At 40.1% G+C, this 25,990-nt stretch overlaps 1 protein-coding gene across 2 annotated transcripts; it reads left to right on the top strand.

Moving 5' to 3' along the window:
* Nucleotides 1–141: 141 nt before the first annotated feature.
* On the top strand, nt 142–10,220 carry KLF6 (KLF transcription factor 6). Of its 2 annotated transcripts, none has more exons than XM_035564287.2 (4): nt 142–684; nt 3,411–3,984; nt 5,717–5,840; nt 6,266–10,220. In XM_035564287.2, the coding sequence occupies exons 1-4, from the start codon at nt 583–585 to the stop codon at nt 6,315–6,317; spliced, it is 852 nt and encodes a 283-aa protein (XP_035420180.1). In that variant the 5' UTR covers nt 142–582; the 3' UTR covers nt 6,318–10,220. The 2 variants fall into 2 exon arrangements, with proteins under 2 accessions (XP_035420180.1, XP_035420181.1); XM_035564288.2 differs by having other exon boundaries at nt 183–684; nt 3,411–3,798.
* Nucleotides 10,221–25,990: the final 15,770 nt, after the last annotated feature.

Raw genomic sequence — 25,990 nt, 5'->3', positions numbered from 1 at the left:
CGCGCGGCGGGGCTTGAGGCGGCGGCAGAGCGGGCGGTGTCACGGTATAACGAGGGGCGGGGAGTGAGGGGGGAGAGAGAGGAGGAGAGAGAGGAGGAGGCGGAGACGGGGAGGGAGGGGTGAGAGAGAGGGGGGCGGCGGGGGGGGGGGGCGGGGGCGGCGGCGCGGCCGGGCCGGGCTTTGAGCGGGGAAGTTTTGCAGGGGGCTGCATTCGCAGCAGCGCCGTGTTTGCAAATATTGAGCCCGCTCCTGCGCCAGGGTCCTCCGCCGGCCGCCTCGGGAAAGCCGTCCTTTGCCTTTGCCGTGCGATTAAACTTTGCATGAAACTTCGGTCTTTTTTCCTCCCTAAACTCCTCAAGGAATTAATATATATATATATCTCCATATATATAAAATAATTTTTATTTTTTTATTTTTTGTTATTTTTTTTTCTTCTTCTCTGGAAGGAAGAGGGGGGGGGCTTGGAAACTGAGAGCTGAGGTTTTTGACACCCCCCCGGCACACCCCCGTCGCACATAAAGGAGGCATCTCTCGTGGTGTTTTTGGTAACCAGCAGTGACTTTTGTTGTTGCAACTTGAGCCATGGATGTGCTCCCCATGTGCAGCATCTTCCAGGAACTCCAGATTGTGCACGACACGGGGTACTTCTCAGCCTTGCCGTCCCTGGAGGAATATTGGCAACAGGTAAAACGAGGATGTCGATGTTGTTGTTGTTGTTGTCGTATTTTTTTTTTTTAAAGCCGTATTAAAGGATGAGCGGATTGAAAGAGGAAAAAAAAAAAAAACAACCAAGTGTCAGCGGCGAGTTTGGGGAGATCTGAGCACAAATACCTAGCGACGTTTGGAAGCAGGTGTTTCGCTTTTAAATTGCACGGCGTTTTTTGATTTATTTTTATTTTTATTTTTTCCATTTTTTGAGAGCCCCGAGGTGAAGGCGAGGAGCTGCCCGTCTCCCTGCCCGGCCCCGCAGCTCCCCGGCCCCGCAGCTCCGCAGCGGGTCCGGGCAAAAGTTTTGCTCCGGTGCCGGCTCCGGGCTCCGCAGCTGGGTCTTGTCAGCCCAGCTCCCCGCCTCGGCCACGGGCTGCCTTTCCACCCCGGCTGTTATTATTTTTATTATTATGCATTATTTCCTAGCGATGATGGGAAGAACCATCCACGGGTGTACATGCACATCTGTACACGTGTATATATATATATAATGTATACATATATGTGTATAATGGAGCTATTTCCCAGCGCAGGGAGCTTTGCAGAGTTGTCAGTCATATGACAGCGCTCCCCTTGTGCTAATTGCCTTGGTGGGGAAGGAGGAAGAACGGAGGCTCCTTCCCTTTAATGGACATATTTCGTTGCCTTTTTTCTTTCCCCTCCTTTCTCGCCCTAATCCGCTCCGAGCGGGGGGCTCCGCTGACAGCCCCGCTCCGGGGGGCGACGGGGACCACAGCCGGTACCTGCCGGCGGGGCCAAGGAGCCTACCCAAGAAGGTTGAAATGCAAAGATGCAAAGTGTTACAGCCTTCACATGCCTCCTAATTGTATGCAATCACCCCCCACCCCTTATATTTTATTTCATATTTTTTTTCCTTCCCTCCCCCCTTCCCCTTTCAAAGAGGCAGCTTCATAGTACGTGATTGAAATGGAGCTAAGTAGTTTCCTTCAGGCATTTGGGTTTTTGGCAAGGGGCCAGCCCTCTTTCCCAGTAGCCTTCAGAGGCATTTAAACTCAGAGAGAGAGAGAGATAGAGAGAGCTTTGCTCCGGTCCCCATTACTATAATCTACCTAATGAGGAATTTAAATTAGCCGGGAATATTAAAGTTTAAAAAGATCTTAATAAATGCTTCCCCCCCCCCCTTTCCCTTCTGTTTTCTCGGAAAATCAATACACTATTGTGTCGTCCCTATTGAAACCCTTTTTTGTTGTCAACGTGCGTTGCAAACCAGTTATCTAATTACAGGCAAATACCTAAACGCCGTGTGCAGCGCCGGGGTTGTTTTCATCTTGTTTTGTTGTTTTTGTGTTGTTTTTTCCCCCCCATTTTTGCCCTCGCTCCTGGCCTGGTCACAACATGTGACCCAGTTTACTGGGGGAGACGGGAGGCAGATGGGAAGGGGCTGTGAGGGGAATGTGTGGCATTTGGGATCAGGTTTTGCTACCGGGCTGGGAAGGGATGATTTTGCTAAAATAAGTAGAGTTTGATATGGAAACTTGGTGTGTCCTTTTTTTTTCTGTGTAACGCTTCCATATGGATCGTTTCCTATAGTGGAAAGAATAATCCCAAAACATCAGCTTGTTGCCATAACAGTTCGTACCCTTTTTTGTTCTCCTCTGCAAATGGCTAGAAAGTCAGCAGGGTAATTGAAATTGAAAACCGCAGCTTCACCCATTTAGGGTGGTTTTGTTTTTTGTTTTGTTTCGTTTCATGGAGTGGAGAGGAATGCGGCTGGGGGGGGGGGGGGAAGTTGTCCATGTACTGTTGCATGTATATTTGAACAGAGTACTTTCTTGGCAGATGGACAGGATTTTAAAAGGAAGTCTCCTTTGGCATTGCGTGAAAGAAAGCGAGCGATGACTCATACAGTTGCACTCTTGGCCAGTAGATAAAGTTCTTGTTCATTGTGGGACTCCCAGCAGGACCTCAGAGTAATTTCCCGTTTCGCATCCTATAGAATAGGACATTTCTATTCGGGAACTTTTTTCTCCCCTCTCTTCTGTCACCGAAGTTCCCCCCCTTGTTCCTCCAACCGTGCAGGGGAGCAGCCCGAGCTATGTGGCGTGCATGCCAATACGCTTGGAAATGACATTCTTTGAAAGTCGAGCATGCAGCATTCTCATGCACAGGAAATGGGAGGACGTCTGCTGCTCCATTGATGGCCCCAGAAGACGGGCCGGCAGCTCCGCAGCCATGCTGAAATGTGGCTTTGTTTTCTGACACGGTGTTTGGGCTTTAGCTGCCTGTCAGAGCACATTGTGTTCGCCTGGGTCCCCTCAGCCTCGTGTTTGTGTGAGGGAGATGCAAAACAACTTGACATTAGGCAGGGTGCGAGAGTGAAGTGTAATTATTTGTTGTGGCTCTCTATGGTCCCTTTTCAACGTCAGCCTGCTAAAACACAGATTTTTATGATGAGAGCGACGATAATTTGAGTGACTCATTAGAATGCCATTTTGCAAACCCAAGCTGACTTGCACCTTCAGCTGTGTGTTTGAACTCCTGCCCAGGTCTTGAGAAGCGATTTCTTTTCATCGTAACAGTCACCTAGTTACGGCTGGAGGAGCCTTTAATTTGTTTTGAACCTAGAAACCTCAAATCGAACATACTACATTCCTGCATGCTTTTTGAAGTGTAAAATACAATTGGGTTTACTTTGAACCAGCTTGTAACTTTCCTCTTTTTTCTCCCTCTCTTTCACCTAGACGTGTTTGGAGCTGGAACGGTATCTTCAAAGCGAACCCTGTTACGTATCTGCATCTGAAATCAAATTTGATAGCCAAGAGGATCTCTGGACCAAAATTATTCTGGCACGTGAGAAAAAGGAGGAATCTGAACTGAAGAGCACGTGTGTCCCAAAAGAGGACAGCCCTACTAGTCAGAACTTAGAGACCAACAGTTTGAATTCTGACGTGAGCAGTGAATCTTCGGACAGCTCTGAGGAGCTCTCGCCCACGACCAAGTTTACCTCTGACCCTATAAGCGATGTTTTAGCCAGTTCAGGAAACTTGAGCTCATCTGTCACTTCCACTCCCCCTTCGTCTCCTGAGCTGAGCAAGGAGTCTTCTTCCCAGCTATGGAATTGTACGCCGGGTGAGTTGCATTCACCGGGGAAAATTCGTACCGGTACCGCTGGAAAGACTGCAGAAAAAGGTACACCCGCCAATGGTGACACCTCGCCAGATGGCAGAAGGCGTGTTCACAGGTGTCACTTTAATGGTTGCAGGAAAGTTTACACCAAAAGTTCACATCTGAAAGCACATCAGCGTACTCATACAGGTTAGTAACCGAATGCTTGTTAAGAGTTGGCAAGTACTGCAGGGAATACCCCTGACGGTGGTGGTGTCACGGCCTTACACAGTCGCTGGGTGGGAGCCCAGGTTTGGAGAGATGATGTAATAGTGCAAGAGGCTTACCAGCATGGGCGACATCACTTCCTCATTCTCTTCGTAAGCCGGCTGAAGCCAAGGCAGTTGGCTGTGGATGAGTCTGCTGTCATAGCAAATATGAGCCACTCGTTTAACTAGGCAATCCTTGGGAAACTGCAGAGGCATGTGGTCTTCGGAAGCACTCGCTAGCCAGAAGAGACGCTATACCTCTGTTCACAATTTATTTCCAAAGCAAAAGCTAACTGAGACTTTCTTGAGGAGAAAAAAAAAAAAAAAAAAGGAATGGCATATCCAAAAGCTGGATGGATCAGGATCGCAAAGTAGTATAAGAGCCTGTCTTCATGGTCCACTGTACATTGGGTCTATTCAACCAGACATCCCAAGGCCTTGATTATATAAAGTACAGCTATAGTTGTAAATAATTTAACAGTTTTGTGTGCCATTGTGTCAGCAAAAATCTTGGAAAGCCGTGGCGCGTTGTAGTTCTTCTAATATATCTGCCTAATTGGACTTGCAAATGTATGACTGACTGTATAATTTTATCCCAAAATACTGAGAAACAGCATTTTATTGTTATGGAATCTGAATGGAAAAAAAAAATAATCCTGTGTGTTATTGGGAAAGAAAGTGAGGAAGGTAGACACTTCAGGACTTTTCTAAATATTTTATGGTTGAAGTAGCATGCTGATTTGCTTGTTTGAGTATTAATATTCAACATCTTTTTATGATAGCAGTTAGATGTATAGAACTCTGCCTTGGCTCAGTAGTCATCGCTTAATGTGAGGATTTGGTTTGGCGTTCTTGGTGTGCAAATCCAAAGACCTATGCAGTTTTTTTTCCCCATGATGTGGAAAGAGAATTCATGGAAGAGATCCTGTTTTGACTCATGGGCTCAGCATTTTGTGGCTTTTATGGGAAGTCTGAGCAAGCTTGGATGCTCCCATTGTCAGGCAGAAGTCCGATAAAACGAGATTATTTTGAGAGGAAAGAACAACTTCCACTGAAACCGTGGTGGTTGAGCAGACATAAATAGCTGCCGGCCTCAGAAGTATTGCAGAACTGTTGTCCCGGTGCTGTCTGGCTGAGAACGTTCCTGTGAATGGAAGTGGTATTTCTTGAATGCTAAAATAGCAATGTTCAAAGTGCTGTGCAGGCTTTTCCAAGAAAATGTAGCTCAGCAGAAGGAGGTTGCATGTTATACAGATGAGTGAGTGACAGAGGACTTTGATGCAATACAGTAGCCTAATTGCATCTGGGTGCCTAGCTGCGCTGTCTTTAATCACCTTCATGAGTTCCATGCTACCTGTTTGGGAGTCAGGGTGCTATTACAGATGAACAGGAATGGTACAAGGTTGGATTTCTTTGTTTCCTGAGAACCTGTTTAATCGCTTTTTGTAACAAGAATGAGATTATTTGATGTGCTGTTGCAGCACAATAGTTAAGTAGGAATCAGGTGGATGAATTTTGCCTTCTTTGCCTGCATGTTCTGAAGCATTCAGATATGTTAAATAAAATTGACTGTCTTTAGGGGGTGGAGGAGGTTTACATAGAAAATGAATGGGATAGCACCGATCTTTGTTTGAATGAAGTCGTGACTAACATATAATCTGCTTTCTTTGTAGGGGAAAAGCCTTACAGATGTTCATGGGAAGGGTGTGAGTGGCGTTTCGCAAGAAGTGATGAATTAACCAGACACTTCAGAAAGCACACTGGTGCCAAGCCTTTTAAATGTAGTCACTGTGACAGGTATGCGACTGAAATGCACCTTTTAAAATAGTTATTTTTAACACTTGCTGGAAAGTGAGTCTAGGCTGCCTTTCACAAGGTTCATTTGTGAAGGAATCGCTTGGGGACACAATTGCATCTAGTATTTTTAAGGGATTATTATGTCTTCGTAGTGGGAAAAAAAATGTTTTACTAATCACCTGGATATAGTTTGTAGCCTGATGGTGCAGATTGGTGTTGTGAAATCCCCAGTGCTACCACCTACCTGCAGAACACCCAGGTGCATGGGGATGCCTTGAGTGCTCCAGTGTCTCCAAGATTGCCCCATCCCTCTTCCCCCAGCCGCGGTATGGAGCTGCAGAGCACGGAGGAATCTTGACCTCATAAAATGTGCCATGAGTGCACCCAACCCTCATCTAACACGCCGTCTTTCTCTTTCCTTGCAGGTGTTTTTCCAGGTCCGACCACCTGGCCCTTCACATGAAGAGACACCTCTGAGTGGGTCACGAGGTGAATCCTGTGGGCTAAGAGGCGTCAAGGTTGAAGAGCCTTGAGCAGAGGGATGCGTGTTCCAGCCAAAGCATGCCATTTTGCACCCTACCCAGTTGCCTCCAGGACCTCTCTTCCTTGAAGGTCTTTTGAGGGCTAATAAGTCATGTAAGAAACGGCATAGCAACCGTGGTGCGTGATGTTTGGGGTTTCCTGGACTCATACACTGGTATCTAACCTTCTGAGTGGCTCCTAAGCCTTTTGCCGTGAGCATGTGCACTGAGAATGTCAATGATTGGGCGACTGTGTGCTATGAGGATCTATTGACGACTGTATGCTGAGGCACATTTTTTTTCTTGTGGTTGTTTTATAACTGTAAGAGAAAAAGAATAGTCTGAATGTCTTGTATGTGAGGAATATCTTGTGAGACGGGACGACCACCAATCATTTCCAAGGGGTGGGGGGAGGGGTGTCTGCACCTTTTTCGAGGGAAAACAGAGAGGGGAAGGGGGGAATAAAAAGAGTCAGGATGCCAGAATGGAGATGGGGACCTCCCCGTTCCTGTGTGAGAGGAGCTTTAGGTGTCTGGTGCAGCTATTAAACGTGCAATGTGTCAAGTAGCTTGTTTTACTTGCTACAGAGCTCATTTGTAATCCATTGTATAAGCTGTGTATTTACAAATGTAACACAACTATAACTTTTCATTATAATACAAAGGTTATTGCATGGTTCTGGGGAACTATATGCTTTTCCATTCTTTAATCAGGACTGCAGTTTTGATTCCAGTTAAGAGCAGCTAAAATACAATTGGTCTAATGTTACATAATGTATGGAACATGAATAATTTTTTCTGTTGGGTGGATAAAACCACTATTGGTTAGAAACTGATTTTTCTCATGCAGCTAATTTTTCTCTTATTTATGCCTTGAGGACTAACTTCTGGTTTTCTAGCTGTTAATGCACTGTTGACCTTAATAATGGTGCCTTATGCAAGTGACCTTCTCTTGTAGGGGGTCTTATACAGGGGTATGGGTGATGCATGCTTTATTAAGGCTCTCTTTTCACCTGGCATTGTACTGTATCAAATGTATAATATGAGGGGAAAAAAAGGTTACTTCCAGGGTCCTCCTTTACAAAGACAAATATAGAGAAAAGTCATTCATGTCAGTACAGTATTTGTTTAACTTAGACAATTTGACTGTGTTACAGTATAATGCATATGCCAATTGAATACCTGACCAGTTCTGCCACCTTGAGACTTTTTTTTATATTGACCTTGCACAACAACTGTGTATATACACACCCCAACTGTACTTAATATGTCAAGTTTTCATACATATTAAAGATACAGAAGTATTAAAAGATGTATTTGCTTAAAAGGCACAAGTTTCACATCTATATATCTAGCTATCTGTTGGTCATACAGAAAGAAACTATATTACTTTTTTTTTTAAAAGTGGGCAGAAAAATAATTGTGTATGTATATTTGTGTGTACAGTCTGTGTATGTGTGTATATATATAGATAATATATAAATATTTTTTTTAAAAGGAAAAAAAATTAGAACACATAGCTAGAAAATGCCACAGCCCGTCAAAATATCCCCTCCCCCCCAATATGGTCATTAAGGAGACAAAGAAATGAAAGATACAGTTATTAAAATCTAGCATTTTTAGAGGCTTTACCTTTAGCTTAATGCTATGCTAAAGGCTTTGTTGGCATTCAGTTCTTCTCAGACTGCTGACTGTGTTTTGTAGTTATTAGGTTGTCTGGAATAGCGTATCTGTGGCCATTTAAGAATGATATGAACTGAGTATTGGCATGCTAAAAGAATATTAGCTGTGTGCAGATGAAGTACACTCATATTTTGGCCTTCTGGCTTATGGGAGGACCTGTGAGTGAGCTAGTTGTTGTGGTGGTTGAGCTCTAATTTTGCATAGTTCAGCTAAAACAAAGACTGTTTTTTCCTAGAATAGAAATAGTCTGTCCAAAAGCAGTATTTTTATTTTTTTTTAAACCAGCTCACTACAGTTGATGCAATGAAACACGTGATCTGTTTCTTTTTTCTATTTATTATTGGTCTTGCTTACTATGCTAATATTTTGGTATATCTTCCTGGAAATGTATGTAGATAAGTGGTTTAGGAAAAAGTATATGCAAGTGATCTGGTTCTAAGGAACATGCAGGCTTAAATCATTCTCATTTCATTTTTGTTTTAAATTGCCTGAAAATGCACTTTTTTTCCCCCCCCCCGAAACAAAAGAGGATAAATGGATTTCTATTTAGAAGTTTTTTTTTTTAAACTCCTTGTTTGCAATGTCCTTGGCTTAGCCATACTTCTGAAAATAAGAAAATAAACAAAAGCAAAAAAAAATAAAATAACCCCAAACAAACAAACAAAAAACCAAACATTAAACTTGCACTGGCTTGTCTCAATTGTGAAATAGCATCAGACTTGTGTGGATGGGGTGGGGCTGTGTGCCATATGTCAAATGCCTGTAATTTTCTTAATAAGCAAGTACATTTTGTTCAGGTGATAACTGAGCCTCAATCAAGCTGAAAAATAAAAAATAAAAATAAAAAAAAACATTTTTGCTTGAAATTTAAGAAGAAAAAGTTTCTATTAGTGAAATTTCTTTTTTTGTTTTTGAAGCACCCTGTTATCTAAAGAATCTCTTTGTAAGATTTTTGTAAAAATTTTGTTTTACAAGATTTTATTTGAAATTGTTTTTTGCAAGATTGTTATATTTCTGTATGAATGTATTTTTTATTGGAATAACATAAAAAGAAATTCTTATCAGCATCATGTGTCTGGCTTCATCTTTCCCATCTCTGAAGGCATACATACCAATGTCAAATACTACGTTGATGCCTTTTCTTGAGCCGTCTGATCTCACGTACAAATATCTTTGGGTCAGGTCACTTCGTGGAAGACAAGCGCTGGTGAGAAAATAACTTTGGCAGTAGGAACATATCTTCCATATCTGAAAAGCTGTTGTTGATTCAACTTCTGTTCTCAGCGGAATAAATAGTTTTTTACACGATTTTTGCTACAAGACTGCACCTTTATTCCAAATCGCTTGTTCTGAAGAGGTGAATGCATGTGGGAAATGAGATTCAGGGGGCATTTAAAGTGAAGGAAATAAACAGAAAGGAGATGGCTGGCCTAGAAGCACCTGCCCGTAACTACTCCAGCTGGCTGTGGGCCTCTGAGCTGTCCCATCACTGAGAAACCAAGCCCAAAACCTCCAAGGCGCAGCTGGGGGAAGGAACCACGTGAAGCCTGCCTGGTCTACATGCATAGATCCGAGCCTGCCGTGGGGCTGACCTGATCCATATGCTGGTAACATTCAGCCAGCCAACTGCAAGCCTCTATATGAACAGCATTTTTTCGGAACAATGGCTCTTCAAAGCATGACAGGCATGTACACTGACTTTGGACGCATGCAGAATTTGTTTTATGTTGCCTTGTGGCTTCTGCTTCACTCAGGGTTGTGTTAAAAGTCCCTTAAACATCGAGAAAAACCATTGGCAGGAATAGCAAAGTTACACGCTGAGAAACTGACTTTAAACATGTGAATTGAGTTCACAGGGTTTGAGTGCTCATGGTTTAAAATTAGAAATATTCTAAAAATGAAGCAGAATAAAGAATGAATAAGTTCAAACTGAGGTGGAAGGGGTAGGTGGGAGAGACCCTTGCCACCTACCTCAGCTTTGCAGTGGGCTGGTAAGCAGACAATATGCCTCTGTATGGGCAAGGAAAATGGCAATTTAAACAAAATCCTGATCTGTAATGAGAGGGAGATACCACATTTTATTGCTTCCAGTATCTCGCACAATGAAACCTGTTCTGGGAAACTCAGTCGCAGTTGCAACAGAAATAATAAAGGCTATGGAGATTTAGGGATTGTGACATTTTGCCTTCTCATCTGTATACAAGATAGAAATGGAAATATTTTTGAAGAACTGAGCTTGACCTTGGGGGTTCTCCACCCAAAATGTTCAATGGGTGTGTAATGCAGAACAAGGACTGGCAAATTTTTGTCTGTTTACTGGGTGTGTGTCCTCTAGGGCTGTGTCTTACCATACCTTAAAACAAACCAAAAAAAAAAAAAGGCCCAATAATTCCACTGTTACGGATGTTATTGATATTCCACTCCCCTCTTTTCAGATTGTACTGAAAAAAAAAAAAGGGGGGTGTTCACAAAAAAATGCTAGTGACAGAGCTATTGGGCAACAAGGAAACGGCAAAGAAGAAAGCAATAGCCATTTCAGGGTTAGTGCATTTCAACATGTACATCTACTACAGACTTGCTTAATTCCAGGTTTTGAAACCCAGAGCAAATGGGAAGGGGTGTGAATTTAAGAGTAAAAATGTCAGGTGGCTTAGACAGAGTGCAGACATTGATGACTAGCCTCAGCAAGTTTCAACAAATTCAAGGGAGGTTAACAAAGTGAAAAAGAGGACAGAGCTTCTAAGCCAACATGTTAGCTTCTTACTATGGAGGTCAGATACAGCATGTTTGTGCACTTAGGCACACTTACATGCACTCAAAGGTCAAGATGAAACAGTTAAAATCCCCAAACAGAACCTGTTTTTATTTTTTTTTCCTCGGGTGTGAAAAAATCCTGGTATAAAAGTGGTCAGTGCAAGTAGGGCAAATCGCAGTTTACCAACTTATTTGAATGACCATATTTATTGTAAGTACAGATGACTTTAAAGTTCACAATAGACAAATGTTTGTTATTTTCTTAAATTGGATGTTCATATTGTCTAAATGTTGCCATCTCTCCCCCTCTAAACCATATTATGAATTGTCACAAGCTGAATCTAGATTTGTGCCTGTGAAAGCATGTTGAAGACAAACTGTATTTTATCCTTTCCTCTTTAGAAGTTGTTTACAGTAGCTCTGCCTTTGTATTTGTCTTTTTCCTCGCTCATTCTTCTCAACTACTTGAGCATTCACTCTTTATTTTCTTTAATTGCACTGAAAGCTCAGAGGAATAAAAACAACCTCTGTAAATCGCACAAATGACAGTAGAGAAATTACAGACAAGAAGAAGGAAAAACACTATGGTGACTGTTTCAAAAAGTAGCTGAGTGCTATTTATACATCCCCAAAGGAATATGTAATATCACATATTCTCACAACAGAGAGAGATGACCTTCAATAAGAGGAAACGTACATGCTCCATCAATTGGAGGTCTCCTTAACCTTGCATGTAGAGAAGAGTTCAGGTAAAGGGAGCTCTAACTACACAGGAACAGGGGTGACAGGTAAAGAAGGTTTGCCCTCTGCCTTTAAAAGTGTAAAAGGAACTACGTTCCCTCCTTGTTCCTCCATTCTTCAAGAATTCATTGGAGATAAAATGGTTTGGAAAAGAAAGCTCTGCAACACGTCTTCCTCAAGCTCTCCAGCTTTGCTTCCTCAGGTATTATCAGTTTATAAGGCAGGCAATGGAAACAATACATCAGTTCTTTATTTCTGGCGACAAGATACCTAGCAGCCTGTACCTCTGTAGAAGTCTGCCTGCTTTTGCTTCATCCTATGGGGATCATGTAGCCATGAGGCATTAACAGGTACTTCTTAAATAAAGCCTCTGACATGGCAAGAAACTCCACTGAGATTATGAAATCCAAGGCAATAGTATCTTTATTTTTTTTTCCCTTTATCTCTTTTACCCTTTACACTGGCTGTTTCATCCCTTATTCATGGTCCCTAGGTATATGACATTTATTTTTGATCAAACTTGTAGCAATACTGTCTCATAACCATTTGAGCTCTTACATATAAGGGAGAATGAGCAGATGGAGTATTGCTTTTTCACATAGGTCTACAGAGGTTTAATCAGTCTAGGATTCATTGGAGGTACCCTGGGAAATAAGGGTTTGCAGGTTGCTGCATTAATATTGTGAGGCCTTGGTCAAAAGCTCATTTAAGTCAAGGAGAAATTCCTCACTGAATTCAACTGGCTTCAGACACGGTCATTTTTCCATAGAGCTGAACCTGAGGAGGAGGTAGATTTGAAATCTGTTCAAAACCAAATTTTGATTCAATGACATTTATGACTGTATTTTATCAATTTCCCATGAACATTTGATAGCTGGAGTTTACAAGTGCAAGCATTACAGAAATGATTTTTTTTAACAGAAATATGATTTTTTTTTGCTGAAATTTATTTTTGATTGCAGACTGATGATAAACACTTGCAATTTGCAATGCAGTTTCAGTTACACAACAGCTACATAATCATTTTGTAGGTTACAGCAGTGACTGCCTTCAACTGTAATGTTTTCAATCTGAATGCTTCAAAAACTACTAGCCGAGAATTAATAACTGAAGAAATTAACTGGATTTGTAGGATACCATAGCAACAAAGGTGGCCTATAGCTTTAAAAAAAGTGCTGCATCAGACACAAGCCAGCACATTTTGTTAAAATAAGGAAAAACTATTCCAAAACTGTAATGGAGGCTACAGCTTGGTCGTGTTCTTGAAATATAGGTTTATAATTTGTCACAGGAAAAATAACTCCATAAAACAAAGCCGCTAAGGTGTTTTAAGATGATCTATTATGCGGAGGTGTCTAGTGCAGCCATTTTTGATTGGTGTCATGATAGGAAACAGATGGTATATGTGTTTATGTTTAACATTTAAGGGGGTATAGAAAGCAATTGGGAGGTGATGCATTTTGTTAATGGGCAAGTAAAGCCTCTCACGTACAGTTAAAATAGAAGGTAAAAAACAAGCAACATTTTTTCAGCACAAATGAGGCAGTGCAACAACATGTTTAAGTAGATTTATTTGACTTGTTTCACTTTAAATAATTTTAATGAGAAATTCTCTAAATGTTTTTGAGCGGAGATAGAAAGTAATCTGGTAACCACATGTCTTGATGTAAGCCAAGCTGTTCTTTAACAGCACTTTCTTTCAATACAATATAAATTTAGCTGGAATTAGCATTGCTGAATATTAGTCCCTCAGTGCCTCACTTGCTAAACCTCCATCTTCTTTTTATTGCCTCTGTGCATTTCAGAAGCAGAATGTGTGGTCAGTTCTGGACAAAGGCAAATTATCCAACCAGGCTGGGGAAGATGATGTATTTACAAAATTCTGTAACATAACAAACACTTCAGTAATAATTCAGGAAGGTAGCAGATCTGCACTGGATACAGTAACATATTTTTTTTTCCTGTATTGTGCTACTTTTTGGATTTGATACTGAGTATATCAAAAAATCTAGTTACTATCTAGTTATCTAGTTATTTAATTTATAAGATTTATCTTTGAACCTGCACAGATAGTCAAAGACTATTGTTCATTTCCAAGCTTCGCTATGCAAGTTACTCAGTCTTCTAAGTTTTCTTTTATTTGCTTTTGCTAACAATGAAGAGGACATTGAGGGCAACAGGATTTTAATAGATCCTCACTGTAATTAATTATTTATCAGCAGTAGAAGTATTAACGGTTGTAGTCAAACATCCAGAGGAGGCTGAGGTCTTCGTGGTGAACCTACAGGGAGAGAGGCTACTCATCCAGGCTCTGCCTAATTAGACCACGGCACATTTGGAATTACTCACATGTAGAGAGAGAGAAAGCAGTTCTGCGAACTGGTCTGATCATCTCAGTGGTTTTCCTTTTCCCAGTCAGACAGATAATACTGTTGATATTTTACCATAATTCCATTCAATCCTGTCTGCCTTTCACAGATGGACTCACCCTGGCCACCAGGATGAGAAATCACGCAGAACACTGGGTTTCAATGCATTTCAGTGAGCATCTTTAGGTGTGATCTTGTAATGCCCATCCCTGTTTCATGGAGCTGGGATATTTCTTGTCATTTCGTGATTTTACTTTCTATTTCTTACTTTCTTCTTCTGGCAATAAGCTCGGTATATTCTATCTGAAATGTTTGTATGTACTGAGATTTCTCCTTAATTTGAAAAAAAAAATTAATAATTAATCTTTAATCCCACAGATAGAAAAGAGTAAATAAAAGATGTAATAATGTTATAATATTAATGGAATTTGAGCCTCAGTAGGAAATAGATGCATTATTCATAAGGATTGATGGTCTTTAGTGTCCCAACATCCCCTTGTGGGGCTTAGGAGGTATTAGACTGGTCACTGGAGAGAGGGCTGCTCTAATGTTCAGCAAGCTAAACTAAAAATATAGCAAGAATTATGAAGCAAAACCTAATCAAATCCTAAATATAAATATGATTATACAAATCCAACCCTTAGTTATCTCCAGAAACCACCCTGCCTCAAAGGGTTGTCAGTCACTTGTCCCTCATTATCTTTAATCAAGCAGAAGAGAGAGGCATTGAATGCCACAGTGGTTCCGTACAAAAAGGCACGTCAGGTGAAATCTATAGAGCTGTGCTCCTCGCTATACGTGTGCCACTGGCCAGCCCCACTCTGCTAACGAAAGGGAGGGTGAAAAGGAGACAAAGGGATGTAGTGTTTACACAGCACATGTGAAGTCTCCTGTAGCTTCTTCTAATTTCAGTCCCCAAAGTCCAGACCACGGATGCTTTGCAGGGCAAAAACTCAGCCTGGATGCCTGTAGGTAAAAATTCTGTTGTAACACACAACAAAGCGGCTGACTAAAGGAGATTTCTGCAATAAGGTTTCCAGCACTTACACAGATGGGATATACCCAGACTTGGGTCTCTGTGCTTTCTGACAGGACATTATTTATCTTAACTATAATGCACAATTTAAAACCAAAGGAAAAAAAAAAAAAGTGATTGTATATTCTTTCATTTATCCAAACAGATTAGGCACTACAGTTTGAATATCTGTCTGAGAGGCTAAAACTATTAGTCGCCAAACAAAAGTAAATGTGTAATTCAATATTAAAAATATATTTTCCATTACACGTTAAGTATCGCAGGATAATGATGAAGTCATAAAAGACTAATGTGTTTAGCCAGGACAGAAGGAAGAAGATTAAAAAGAGAATAAAGAGCTGTGGGATACGGCTCCTTTTGACACAAAGGGCAGCACCCAAAGTCTGTTCAGGCAAATATCCATGCGTGCGGATTGTTTAATTCAAAGCAGATATATGCCTTGATTTTGTAATAAGCTCTATGTAAACAGTCTTCGGACCCTCACCTGCTGTCCCGTGAGACACCAAAAAACAGTGCAGGACTTCCTCGCTGGTGGAGCCCCAGAAGTCCTCATGCCTCCTGGGGCTGTGCAGCCAAGGTCTGCGGTGCAAGGATGAAGCACTTTGTGACAAAGGGATCTGAAAACATGTCAGAGCAGACTTGATGAGACATCTTCAACCTTAATACTGGCTTTTTTCAATGTTTTGTGTGAGCATCACTTTTGTACTTTTAGAGGTAACCCATACCAGAAAAAGAAGAGGCAAGTATTTCCCTTATCCTCCATGCATTTTTCTATGTATATTCAATCTATGACATGTAGGTATGAGCTAATATTTAAAGCTAATATTATGTTCTTAATTTTAATTCATTAATAAAGAAAGAATAATGGCTGAAGATAAGGATCCTAAGAATGCTCAGATTTTTTTTGGTTAAAATTTATATAGATATGTGCACACATGCACATAAATGAAAACAGATTTTCTTGTGTAGGATTTTTTTTTCTGTATACTGTTACATTCCAATAAAAGTGTCCTTCAAGAATCATCTGTAGGACTGATAATAATACACCAGCCTTAAATTAGGGTGTAATACAAAACCAGATGAAAACACTGAACAAAATGAAACAGTCTGTGCTAGTAAGATGTATGCAAATAATAATAATAACAATAACAATAATAATAAACACTAAATGCAAAAATGTCAGCTATGAGAGTTCTTTTGAATTTAACACTTTGTGGTAATTTGAGCATGTCAGCATTGAGGTTGTTGATGGATGTAGTCAAACAGCCATAGTTCCAAGCATCCCTAAATTAGGAACCAGGTCTTAAAAAAAAAAGGTCAAGATTGCCTTAAATGTCTGAGAATTTAAATAAATGATAATATGACACTGTTTTTATGTTTGTCTGTTTTAATTTAAATTCTGGATTTTGGATCCAGCAGGGTGTATTCAGAATATGTTTTCATGATATTCTTCGCAATGAAGGTTAAAAACTTCTTTTTAAAAAAAGGAAAGATAAGAAACTAAAAAAAAAAAAAGGCACATGACAATAGGTATTCAAGGTCATACTATAAAATGGTATGAACTTGTTACCTTGAGGCAAATGTATGCAAATAAAATTCTTTGCTAGAGTAAAGCCGTTGAGTTCTCCAATTTCATAGGCCAGAATATATGGGCCATAATTTTCAGGCTGACAATGTCTGAAAAAAAGTTATTAAAGCAAAAATATCCCCCAAACCTGACAATGCTCTTCACCTAAAATCCAGGGAAGGTCCTTAAAAGTGCCTAAGGAACCTCATTAAGTATTTCTCTGTGGAAAGACTACATGAGCATTACTCTGAAGTGATTTTTTTTTTTTTCCTCCTTTCTGCCGTTCCACCTAACATTTTTATCTTATTATTCTTAGCAGTGGTAAGTTACTATGACAGGAAGACAGAGTGGAAAATTAAGGCTTGTTAAGACTATTATACACCAAAAGGATCATGTCATAAATGAGATTTTAGTCTGCCCAGTTTGGGATATAATTAAGTAATCATGTTCAAGGTGGATAGGTTTGAGACAATAAATGGCCACTGGAGATTGTTCAGTTTCAAAGGAACAAATCTTTTATGTTGAGAAGTTGTGGGGATGCTGTTTTGGCAGTGGTGTGGGACACAGCCTCCATCCCAGCAGTAGAACGTGGAGGGGCTTCTACCCCTGGGAAGGGTGGACAGCCCCCGGGACCCCACTGTCCTTCAAGATGATCTTCCTGCCAGGCCAAGGCTGGTTGCCATGTCTCGTTTTCCACGAGCATATCACCAGCGTGCGTTAGCCTCTCGCTTGGGTCTGCAGGAGACCCTCAAGTGTAAGATCAACAAATGCAGCACCCTGTGAAGGAGTCACATATGCTAAAAATTTCTCTATCACTTAATTCACTTTTGAGGAAAGTGTGTTTAAAGCCAGTCATCAAGGCTGTGAATAATGACCATGTTCCGATACGATGGACACAACGAGGACGTGCCAATGAAACTGCAACAGAAAAACAGTGAGGCTTTTTCTTGGCTTTGGAAGAACACAATGAGGCTAATGTTGCTGCTTTTTCATATTTTCCTGTGTTATCAGCATGGAAAGCTGGGCAGGACATAGCTGAATCACTGCTCAGAAGTCAGTCCAAAATATGAGTGAGTCAAACAGTGCATAGGATACAGAGTGGCATGTGTGGTTAGTGTCAGAAAGGATTTAGTGCAATTCTTGAGGGCATAATGAATGATTTTTTTTATTATTATTATTATTATTTTATTTTTTTTTGCCTGCAAGTAGCCACAATCATTATATGAATCATTTGGGAGAATGATAATGAAAGATATCATATCATAAAGCTGCAATACAGAGTTTTTCACTGAAAACAGCAGCTTAGAAGAGCTTCAGAAATATGCTAACAAAGATGATACCTTGCTGGGATATCTATTATTACACACACACGAAGAGATTGAGCTGACGTGGGGGAGGTAGTGCTGGGGGAAGGAGGAAAAGGGAAGATGGATAATAAAAAGTGAAAAATAATATTTTTTAAATGTGGTATTCCTCATTTCTGAATTCAATATTTAAATACAGAGTTTGTATATATATTTTTCTCTAGTTATCTTTCTTCCTCCCGCCTTCCCTTTTTAATTCCTCAGAAGGACAGAGTAGGAAAAATATGTATTTTGCTCTTATATCTTTCCCTTTTTACAGTCTTCTGCTTCTTCAAATGGAAATGATAACTGTTTACGATTTCAAGCTGTGCAAGTGGCAAAATTTTAGCCAAGACTGAACTTCCTACTTTGGCAAAATAATTTTGTTTTCAATAGAATCTCTTGGGGGCAGGGGACAATAAATAAACACTGTATTTAGAAAGTCGGTCAACCTATAGTCTACATGGGCAGCTCCCTCACTCTCACTTTCTTTGCATCATATAAGAGTGTCATGGAAATGGGTGTCCTGGGGGATGTGAAGGTAAAAGCACAGTGTGGAATGTGGCTCCCTCCTCATCCTCTTCAAAGAGAAAATTGTCCCTGAAAATAGCATATGTTGGTGGTCACATCCCTGCATGGGGGCTGTTGGCAGGAGGACCAGCCTCAGGCATGGAGTGGTGCCCATGCAGCTGCGGACAACCTATGGAAACCCAGCACCCTGCTCTCCCATCACTGCCTCTGGAACCTTCACCTGCATTTGCTTTCACAGCTATAGTGGAAGGACATTTCCCATTCTGGCAGTTATATGCATGTTTTTCTACATTAATGTTACTGTAACGCAGTGTGTCATTATCTGCATCGCTATTGCCTCGGTATTTCCTGGTGATTTTGTCAGTCTCAACTTCTTTTTTTTTGTTGTTTCCTAATGAGAGGCCATAGCTTAAGAAAAAAAATAATTACACAAAAGGTGTATTTTTGTTGTTAAGGCTTGCAAACAAAGAATGTCAAACAGTCAGACCTGTAAGGAATGAGGGAATTAAATTAGCCTACCTGTGTCCCACTGTGCTGAATCTGGCCCAGCTTTCTAGAAACACTGGTTCATCAAAAGCAGGTGGAAAGAAATCTAACTGGAACAGCAGGAGCAACTGGATTGCGCAGTTCACTCTTGTCACAAACCCTTTTCTTCTTCAACTTGTTGGGTATGAAATAGCTCGTAAATACATTGAAGAATCCTTCTTTCCCCCGATCTTTTGCGGTACAGGGAATGACTCCTTAAAGTGCAGGTTTTGAGCAGAGAGCTTTGTGTATAAATGTTACTTTTTTTCATGTCATATTCAAGTCTTGGTTAATAAAGGGTATCTTAACTGTTTAGTAAGGATCTTTTTTCTTGGTGGTGTTTATTTGCTTGTGAGGTGCCAATAAGCAAATAAATAAATAAAATCAATGTTTTTGGAATACATTCAATAGCAGTAACTCACACTTAACTATTAGTGGAGGCAAATGACTGAAGTGACCCAGATTTCCTTTTTGTGATATTATGAGAAATAACTGAACACAGAAACCTACATTTCCTGCATGCAAAAATACTGTGTGACAGTCACAGCTGCTAGACCTATAGGCTATGGCAGAGAGATTTATTTTCTGAACTAAAACTAAAACTTCAGTATTAAATCTAAACGTTAGAATACATACACTAATACGTAGTATGTCAAATGAGTACATAACCAAGTGTCTAAGGACATCAGCTCCTTAGAAGTGTCATGGGTACTTTCCCCTCCTGCCAGTTTAAATTTGGGATATCTCCATCAATGTCAGCAGAGTCAGAACTGTGTAAAACTGACATGATAGCAGGATGTGATCCTGTGTGTCTGTGTAACATCTGCCATCTTCATCAAGATTGAACTCAGGCCATGCATATAATAAACAGGCTTATATTGCTTGCTGGGGAAGAGACAGCTGCCAAAGAGTTATACTTGAAAGATATCTGGGAGCTTAGCATTGATCTCAACGATAGTCCACCCAGATCCTCTGTGATGTGCAAACACTACAGCAGTCTCAGGGCACACGGAGAATGACAGAGCAGCCTCCACAATGGGCTTTCTTTGAGAACCAGCAGGTGCATTCCTGCACCCAAGAGCTCTGGACTCAGACCACTGGCCCTGGAGAGTCGGGTGGAGCTGGGGCAGAAGAGGCAGCCAGGACCACCCAAGGGTGCCAGCTGTGGGTGGCTGGTTTGGGTGTCTGTATGCCGGGCCTAAGTCTGCTTCTACACAATGCAGGTGACACATTTTTGTAGGCCAGGGTTTGGACATAATTCTGAGGTCAGTCACTTAAAACTGAAATACCCAGCTTTTTAGATGTTTGGGTCCTTCCTTATATGTGTTCCCACCACATTTCCTCAAAAATCTCTCTCTTGGATTGTCAGAGTCATAAGGACTATTTGTCTGCCTGTATGCATATGTACGTGTGTGTGCGTACATGTATATATATATTCATTGCGTTTTAAGTTACATAGCTTGCTGTCACTGACTTATTTTATAAGAAAAGTAGAGTTAAAATAAATGGAAAACTTAATAAAGACTTAAAACAAACAAACAAAAATTTTCCTGCTTGTGGATTCACATTAGTATTAAACGAGTCATCAGTGTGGCACCTTAATTGTTTCACAACATTTTATTTTTACTGGTGGGTCAAATGAGTCAGCTGACTGAAGACAGGATATAAGACAATGGATGATTAGTGTAGGGGGTGAGTAAAAATATATACTGCATACCTTTCTGTCTCCACATGTTATTTTTCCTTAACCTGATGCCAGACTCATTTGATGAAAAAGTGACTCAGCTTTTGCTGAGTTGCCCCTGCCATTGACAAATTTCCCTTTAGGAAATTATATTTTCTCCTCCCAGAAGTGGACTTCTAAGACACTGTCAATTTTAAAGGTTGGAATTCAGGGAAGAAGAGTAAAAGAATGTGCTTCTAAGCTCTTTCATAAGTATTGTAAGAGTACACCTTTTTAGTTCCCCTGAGAAGAATGTGAAAACACGAGACAAAGATGGTCAGTAAAATCTCTCCAAAGTAGGTGAGGAATCTTCTTCAGCTGCTACTGATTTTTCTTCTTTTTCAGTGCGAGTTCTGCTTATTCTCCATCTGCATCCCAAGATGTAACAACTAAGAAAGGAGAAGAATCTGGGAAATAATCTGAGCTGTCTTTACTTTGTTTCAATCAGCACATCACCAAATCTGACAGTTCAGCTACTTGCTGAGAATCTAATTCTCATTTAAGAAAACAAAACAAAACAAAACAAAACAGTGAACTTTATTAGTTTTATATATTATTTTTATTTACAGATTTAATTCACACAGTATTTATAGCCCTGCTTTCATTCATAGTATTTTCCTGCAATGTTGTCTGATTATATGATAGTGGACTGTCACTTCCAGATTGGAGCTTTCTTTTCAGCTGCTGTGAACTAGGGTAGCCCAGTAGGTGCATCAATTTATACTACATTTGAATCCCAGTCTCTGATCTTTTTAGAATTTGTGTTGAGATGAAATAGGCTGAAGGGGGAAAAATGATAAAGTCTATAGAGAATTGAAACATTTTTCAGGTAGCTTCTACCTAGTGAAATCAGACCTCTCTATATAATTTATGGGCAGAACAAGACACCTAAAAATGGGGTTCAAAGAAGCCAGTGCTTTGTGTGAAGTATTAAGCAGTAGGAAATGACAAAGAAACATTCAGACTCCTGCTCTGCCATCAAAGGTTGTTAAACAAACATGGGGTTAGAGGAAAACACCTTCTTCCATTTCAGATTCACAGCTACAAATGACTCTTGGAATTAGATTCATCTGTCAGCTTCATCTATTCTTGCAAACAGCAGAAGTGATACTCTAGGTATGTGTGAGATCCATGTCCATACATCTTTGAAACCCACCACTGGGCAAGGAATTGCACCAATGTTTTCTACAGTTCAGAAAAGCAATCACTCCTTGGAGGATTCTGAAATGGTGTTGAAATTCAATATCCGACTGGAACTGTTCTTTCTATATAAATTAAGAAAATATTAATTGAAAAGGAGCCTGGAATTTTCTTTTTCTAGGCTGCAGAGCTATTTTCTCAATGCTTATTTAACCGCCAAATCTCTATTTCAGAAGTCAGAAAAAGATTTGCACTTAAGCATCCCCTATCTTAAGAGAATCCTTTAACCACCAGGCTCCTGAAAATGAAGAAAGATACTCGTGAAAGATGTTAGTTTAGTTTTAGGATCTAAACTCAAATTGACATGTTAGCCAGGTCAAGAACTCAGGTAGGTGCAATTCAGTGGCTTGGTTTACGCAGGATACCAGACTTTGAACCTCTGTGTAACAGGTACAGATCAATGAAATTTTACAGATCTCATTGAAGAAGCCTAATCCATCTGAAGCCAGTGGTAATCCTTCCTATAACTCCAGTAAGCTTTGTACATGCCTGTGTCCATGTCTGCTACTCTGGGATGATGTATATTGCTGGTTTATTCACTGCAACAATATAAAAATACAAAATCCACTTACTGGAGTAAAATATCAGTTGGTCTGCCTACACATCCAGTATGCTTTTCTTTGTTTTGTTGTTGTTTTTGTTTGTTTACTTTTTAATGTTTTTCTATTGGGGGTTGACTTTTAATACTTCAATCTCTAGTAACCCCCTCCTTGCCTTCAATAATTAAGGCAAAGGCAAAGGAAAGGAGGGAAACAAAAGAGGTATTTCTGGTGTCATATGCTTTGTGTTCACAAAAGCAAATGTTCAGAATCCCTCCCATTCCTCCTGCTGCCTGAAGGACTCTGTGATAAAACAAGTGCACAGTTTTTCTACTGTGACTCATGGTGCTCTTAAGATCCTACATGCTATACATGTAGGCATCAACATTTTACAAGAATCCTTTTTTACACTTCCAAACTCATAGTTTTCCATCAAAGATTTTAGCCCAAAGAGCAGTTAATAAAGCTGGATGACCTCTTGCTCTAGAACTTTTTAAGTCTCTTTCAAACTAAAATTAGATTTCCTCCTCTAGGAAGAGAAACAGGCCAATGTGTGACCCTTGAACTGTCAATCATCTGGAAGTAAGGCAGGGAACTGATTTCTCTCACAGCAACAGAATGAAATGCTCCAAAATAATAATAATAATGTAGATATACATATTTATAAGCTCCTCATTATTAGTCTTTAGTATGATTGTTCCTGCCTGGTATTCAATGATAATTTCAGCCCATGGATATATACTTTGACTTAGTTCCATAAGATACTCTAATTTCAAATAAATCATGCTTTAAATGAGTTAACCACTAATTAACTAGCAGGTTTCAAATAATAGTCATCTATGGGGAATCATAATTAAATGCTCTAGTCATGTTTGACAGGTATCTGTGTTATGTCCAGTGCTGTTTAATATTTCACTTGATGATCTCAAGTAAATATATATCTGTCGCTCAAAAAATATATATGAATGGTACAAAATTGGAAAGAATAGTAAAAAATAAGAAGAGGTAGATGAAGAGAGCAATTGCATTTCACAGATATGTATTTCAATACACAAAATGAAACTTCTTATTTCTAAGAATAAAGATTGCAGGCCATATATTTACAGTAAAGGACTATATTGTAGAAATCAGTGGCTGTATAAAAGTGATAGTCATACAGCTTGCAAGCGTCTTGGTTTAAGCTCTGGAATAGTGTGCTAAGGAAAAGAAATAGAAAAACAAGAAAACTTATTTGATCCTTGGCTGATAAAGAGGAATGAGGGGGAAGAGGGACACTGTTTTTCCTTGATGTGTATTAAAACTTATACTCTACAGTTCTGGCAACCATATGTTAAAATAGCAATTGAAAAATTAGAGAGGATGCAGAGATAAATGCCTTACCCTGAGAGACACAAAGAAGATAGTCTGGTTAGTTGAACAAAAAGCAGACCAAAAAGCAACTTGATTATAGCACCCAAAACCCCCTCATCATTTCTTACACCTTACAGGTGAACAAGGCAGAAGACAAAAATCACCACTTGTGTTGCAGAACTCATTTTCCTCAAGCCTTTTATATTCACATGGTTAAAAGGCAATTGCAGTCACTTCTGTATTGCAGAATATGCCTCTAAGTCATACCATCACAGGGTATGGGCAAATGCTGAAAAATAAAGGGCTTTTTAATTTAGAGATGGGGAAATGAAAGAGACCAGTAGTTGGTAGAGAGAACCAGACAAATTCAAATAGGAAATAAGACACAGAATGTTAAGAAAGAGGGTGATTTGCTGTTGAAATAGTTTGCCAAGGAAAACAAGGGAATCTTTGATGTCTGCAGATCAAGTCTGGATCTTTTTCTGAAAGAGATAATTTGGATAACTAAATGTTTGAGATTAATATTGGAATAAGTGGGAGAAACTTAAGGGCCAACACTATGCTTCAAAAGGTTGGACCAGAGATGTTTGGCTTTAAATTCCACTTCTGATTCACTCTCTGGCTTTTGCAGCAGAATGCAATTTTTGATGAATGTAAAGAAAAATAAATAAATATCTCACTGTGAGTGGTAAGCACTGGAACTGGTTGCCAAGAAGTTGGGGAATCTGCACCCCTGGAGACTTGCAAAACTCAGCTGGAAAATACCCTGAGCAACCTGATCTAATTTTGCAAGTAGAACCACCTTCAGAAGGAAATTGGATTAAATGATTTCCAGAGGTCCCTTTTAGTGTGAACTTTACTACAGTTCTGCACTTTTTCTGATGTACAAGATGCTGATGGCATTTGATAAAATTTACATTTATAAAGAATTCCACAGTCTTTAGATGCACTCTTTCTTGTATCCTATTTTATCTGTCTGTACAGTGGGTATGCAGTACATCTCTTTTCTAGACTTTTGAAGACAAAATTATACTTTGTGAATTGATAGTCATGTTAAAGACCCTTTATACTGTGATTTATTGCATTGCTAAATGCATTGTTTGTAAATATATTCTGCTTTAATATGATGGAGAGCACACAAATGAAATAATTGATAATCCAATCTAGGTGTTGCTCTGATCAGGTTCACTGTATAAATGTAGGTTTTACAGTGTGCTCATATTCTGGTGCCAGACTGAGAACATGGCACCACCATCTATAGTGTGGAAAAGATGTCCTTCATCAGGGCAAGCTGGCTCATTGGGCTTCATTTTAAACCCTACTGGAACTTTGAAATGACTGTCATGTTATGAAATGACTATCATGCTATTTGTCTCCCATCACAAGAAGTATGTGGAGCTATTAGAGTGGATCCAGACGAGGGCCACAAGGATGATCAGAGGCCTGGAGCACCTATGAAGAAAGGCTGAGAGAGCTGGGGTTGTTCAGCCTGGAGAAGAGAAGGCTCTGGGGAGACCTCATTTTAGCTTTTCTATACTTAACAGGGGCTTATTAAAAACATGGAGAGCAAATTTTTGCTTGGGCAGATAATGAGAAGACAAGGGAGAATGGTTTTAAACTTAAAGAGGGGAGATTTAGATTAGATTTTCAGAGAAAATTCTTCACTCAGAGGGTGGTGAGGCCCTGGCACAGGTTGCCCAGAGAAGCTGTGGATGCCCCATCCCTGGAGGTGTTCAAGGCCAGGCTGGATGGGGCCTTTGGCAACGTGGTCTGGTGGGAGGTGTCCCTGCCCATGGCAGGGGGATTGAAACTGGATTGATTTTTAAGGTCCCTTCAAAACCAAGCTTTCCTATGTTTCTATGGACACAGGAAAGTTCATGTGCAAGAGAGGAGCATCAGCAGCTCCCCGTTGCAGTTGGTTCTCTTGCAGCCACCTTACAGGAGAGCCATGGCAATGCTCCTCTTAATTAACAGCTTCTGGCCTGAAAACAAACTCTCGCCACCAGCTCAGCTGCTGTGTTGCTTGCTGCTTTACTACCATCAGGGAAAATTAAAGCTTACATTATTTATTTATTTATTTTATTCACACGATATTATAGGGAAATCATTGCTTTGCTTCTATTCTTAAATTACTGAACAAAGCCAAAGGAACCAAAGGGAAGTCAACCAGTTTATCACAGAGACCATGAAATGGTGACCTTGTCTGCTCACAGGTAGAGCAGCTAATTAGGCAGGGAAATGCTGTGATTTAGTACCTATTTCTTTAGAT

Source organism: Cygnus atratus, chromosome 2 (genome assembly GCF_013377495.2).
Source record: "Cygnus atratus isolate AKBS03 ecotype Queensland, Australia chromosome 2, CAtr_DNAZoo_HiC_assembly, whole genome shotgun sequence".
NCBI lineage: Eukaryota > Metazoa > Chordata > Aves > Anseriformes > Anatidae > Cygnus > Cygnus atratus.
This window is presented reverse-complemented; position numbering and strand designations above follow the sequence as displayed.

Coding starts and splice junctions, on each gene's coding strand:
- KLF6 (XM_035564287.2), top strand. CDS start 583: ATGGATGTGCTCCCCATGTGCAGCATCTTCCAGGAACTCCAGATTGTG. Junction 685..3,410: donor TGGAGGAATATTGGCAACAG/GTAAAACGAGGA, acceptor TCTTTCACCTAG/ACGTGTTTGGAGCTGGAACG. Junction 3,985..5,716: donor ACATCAGCGTACTCATACAG/GTTAGTAACCGA, acceptor CTTTCTTTGTAG/GGGAAAAGCCTTACAGATGT.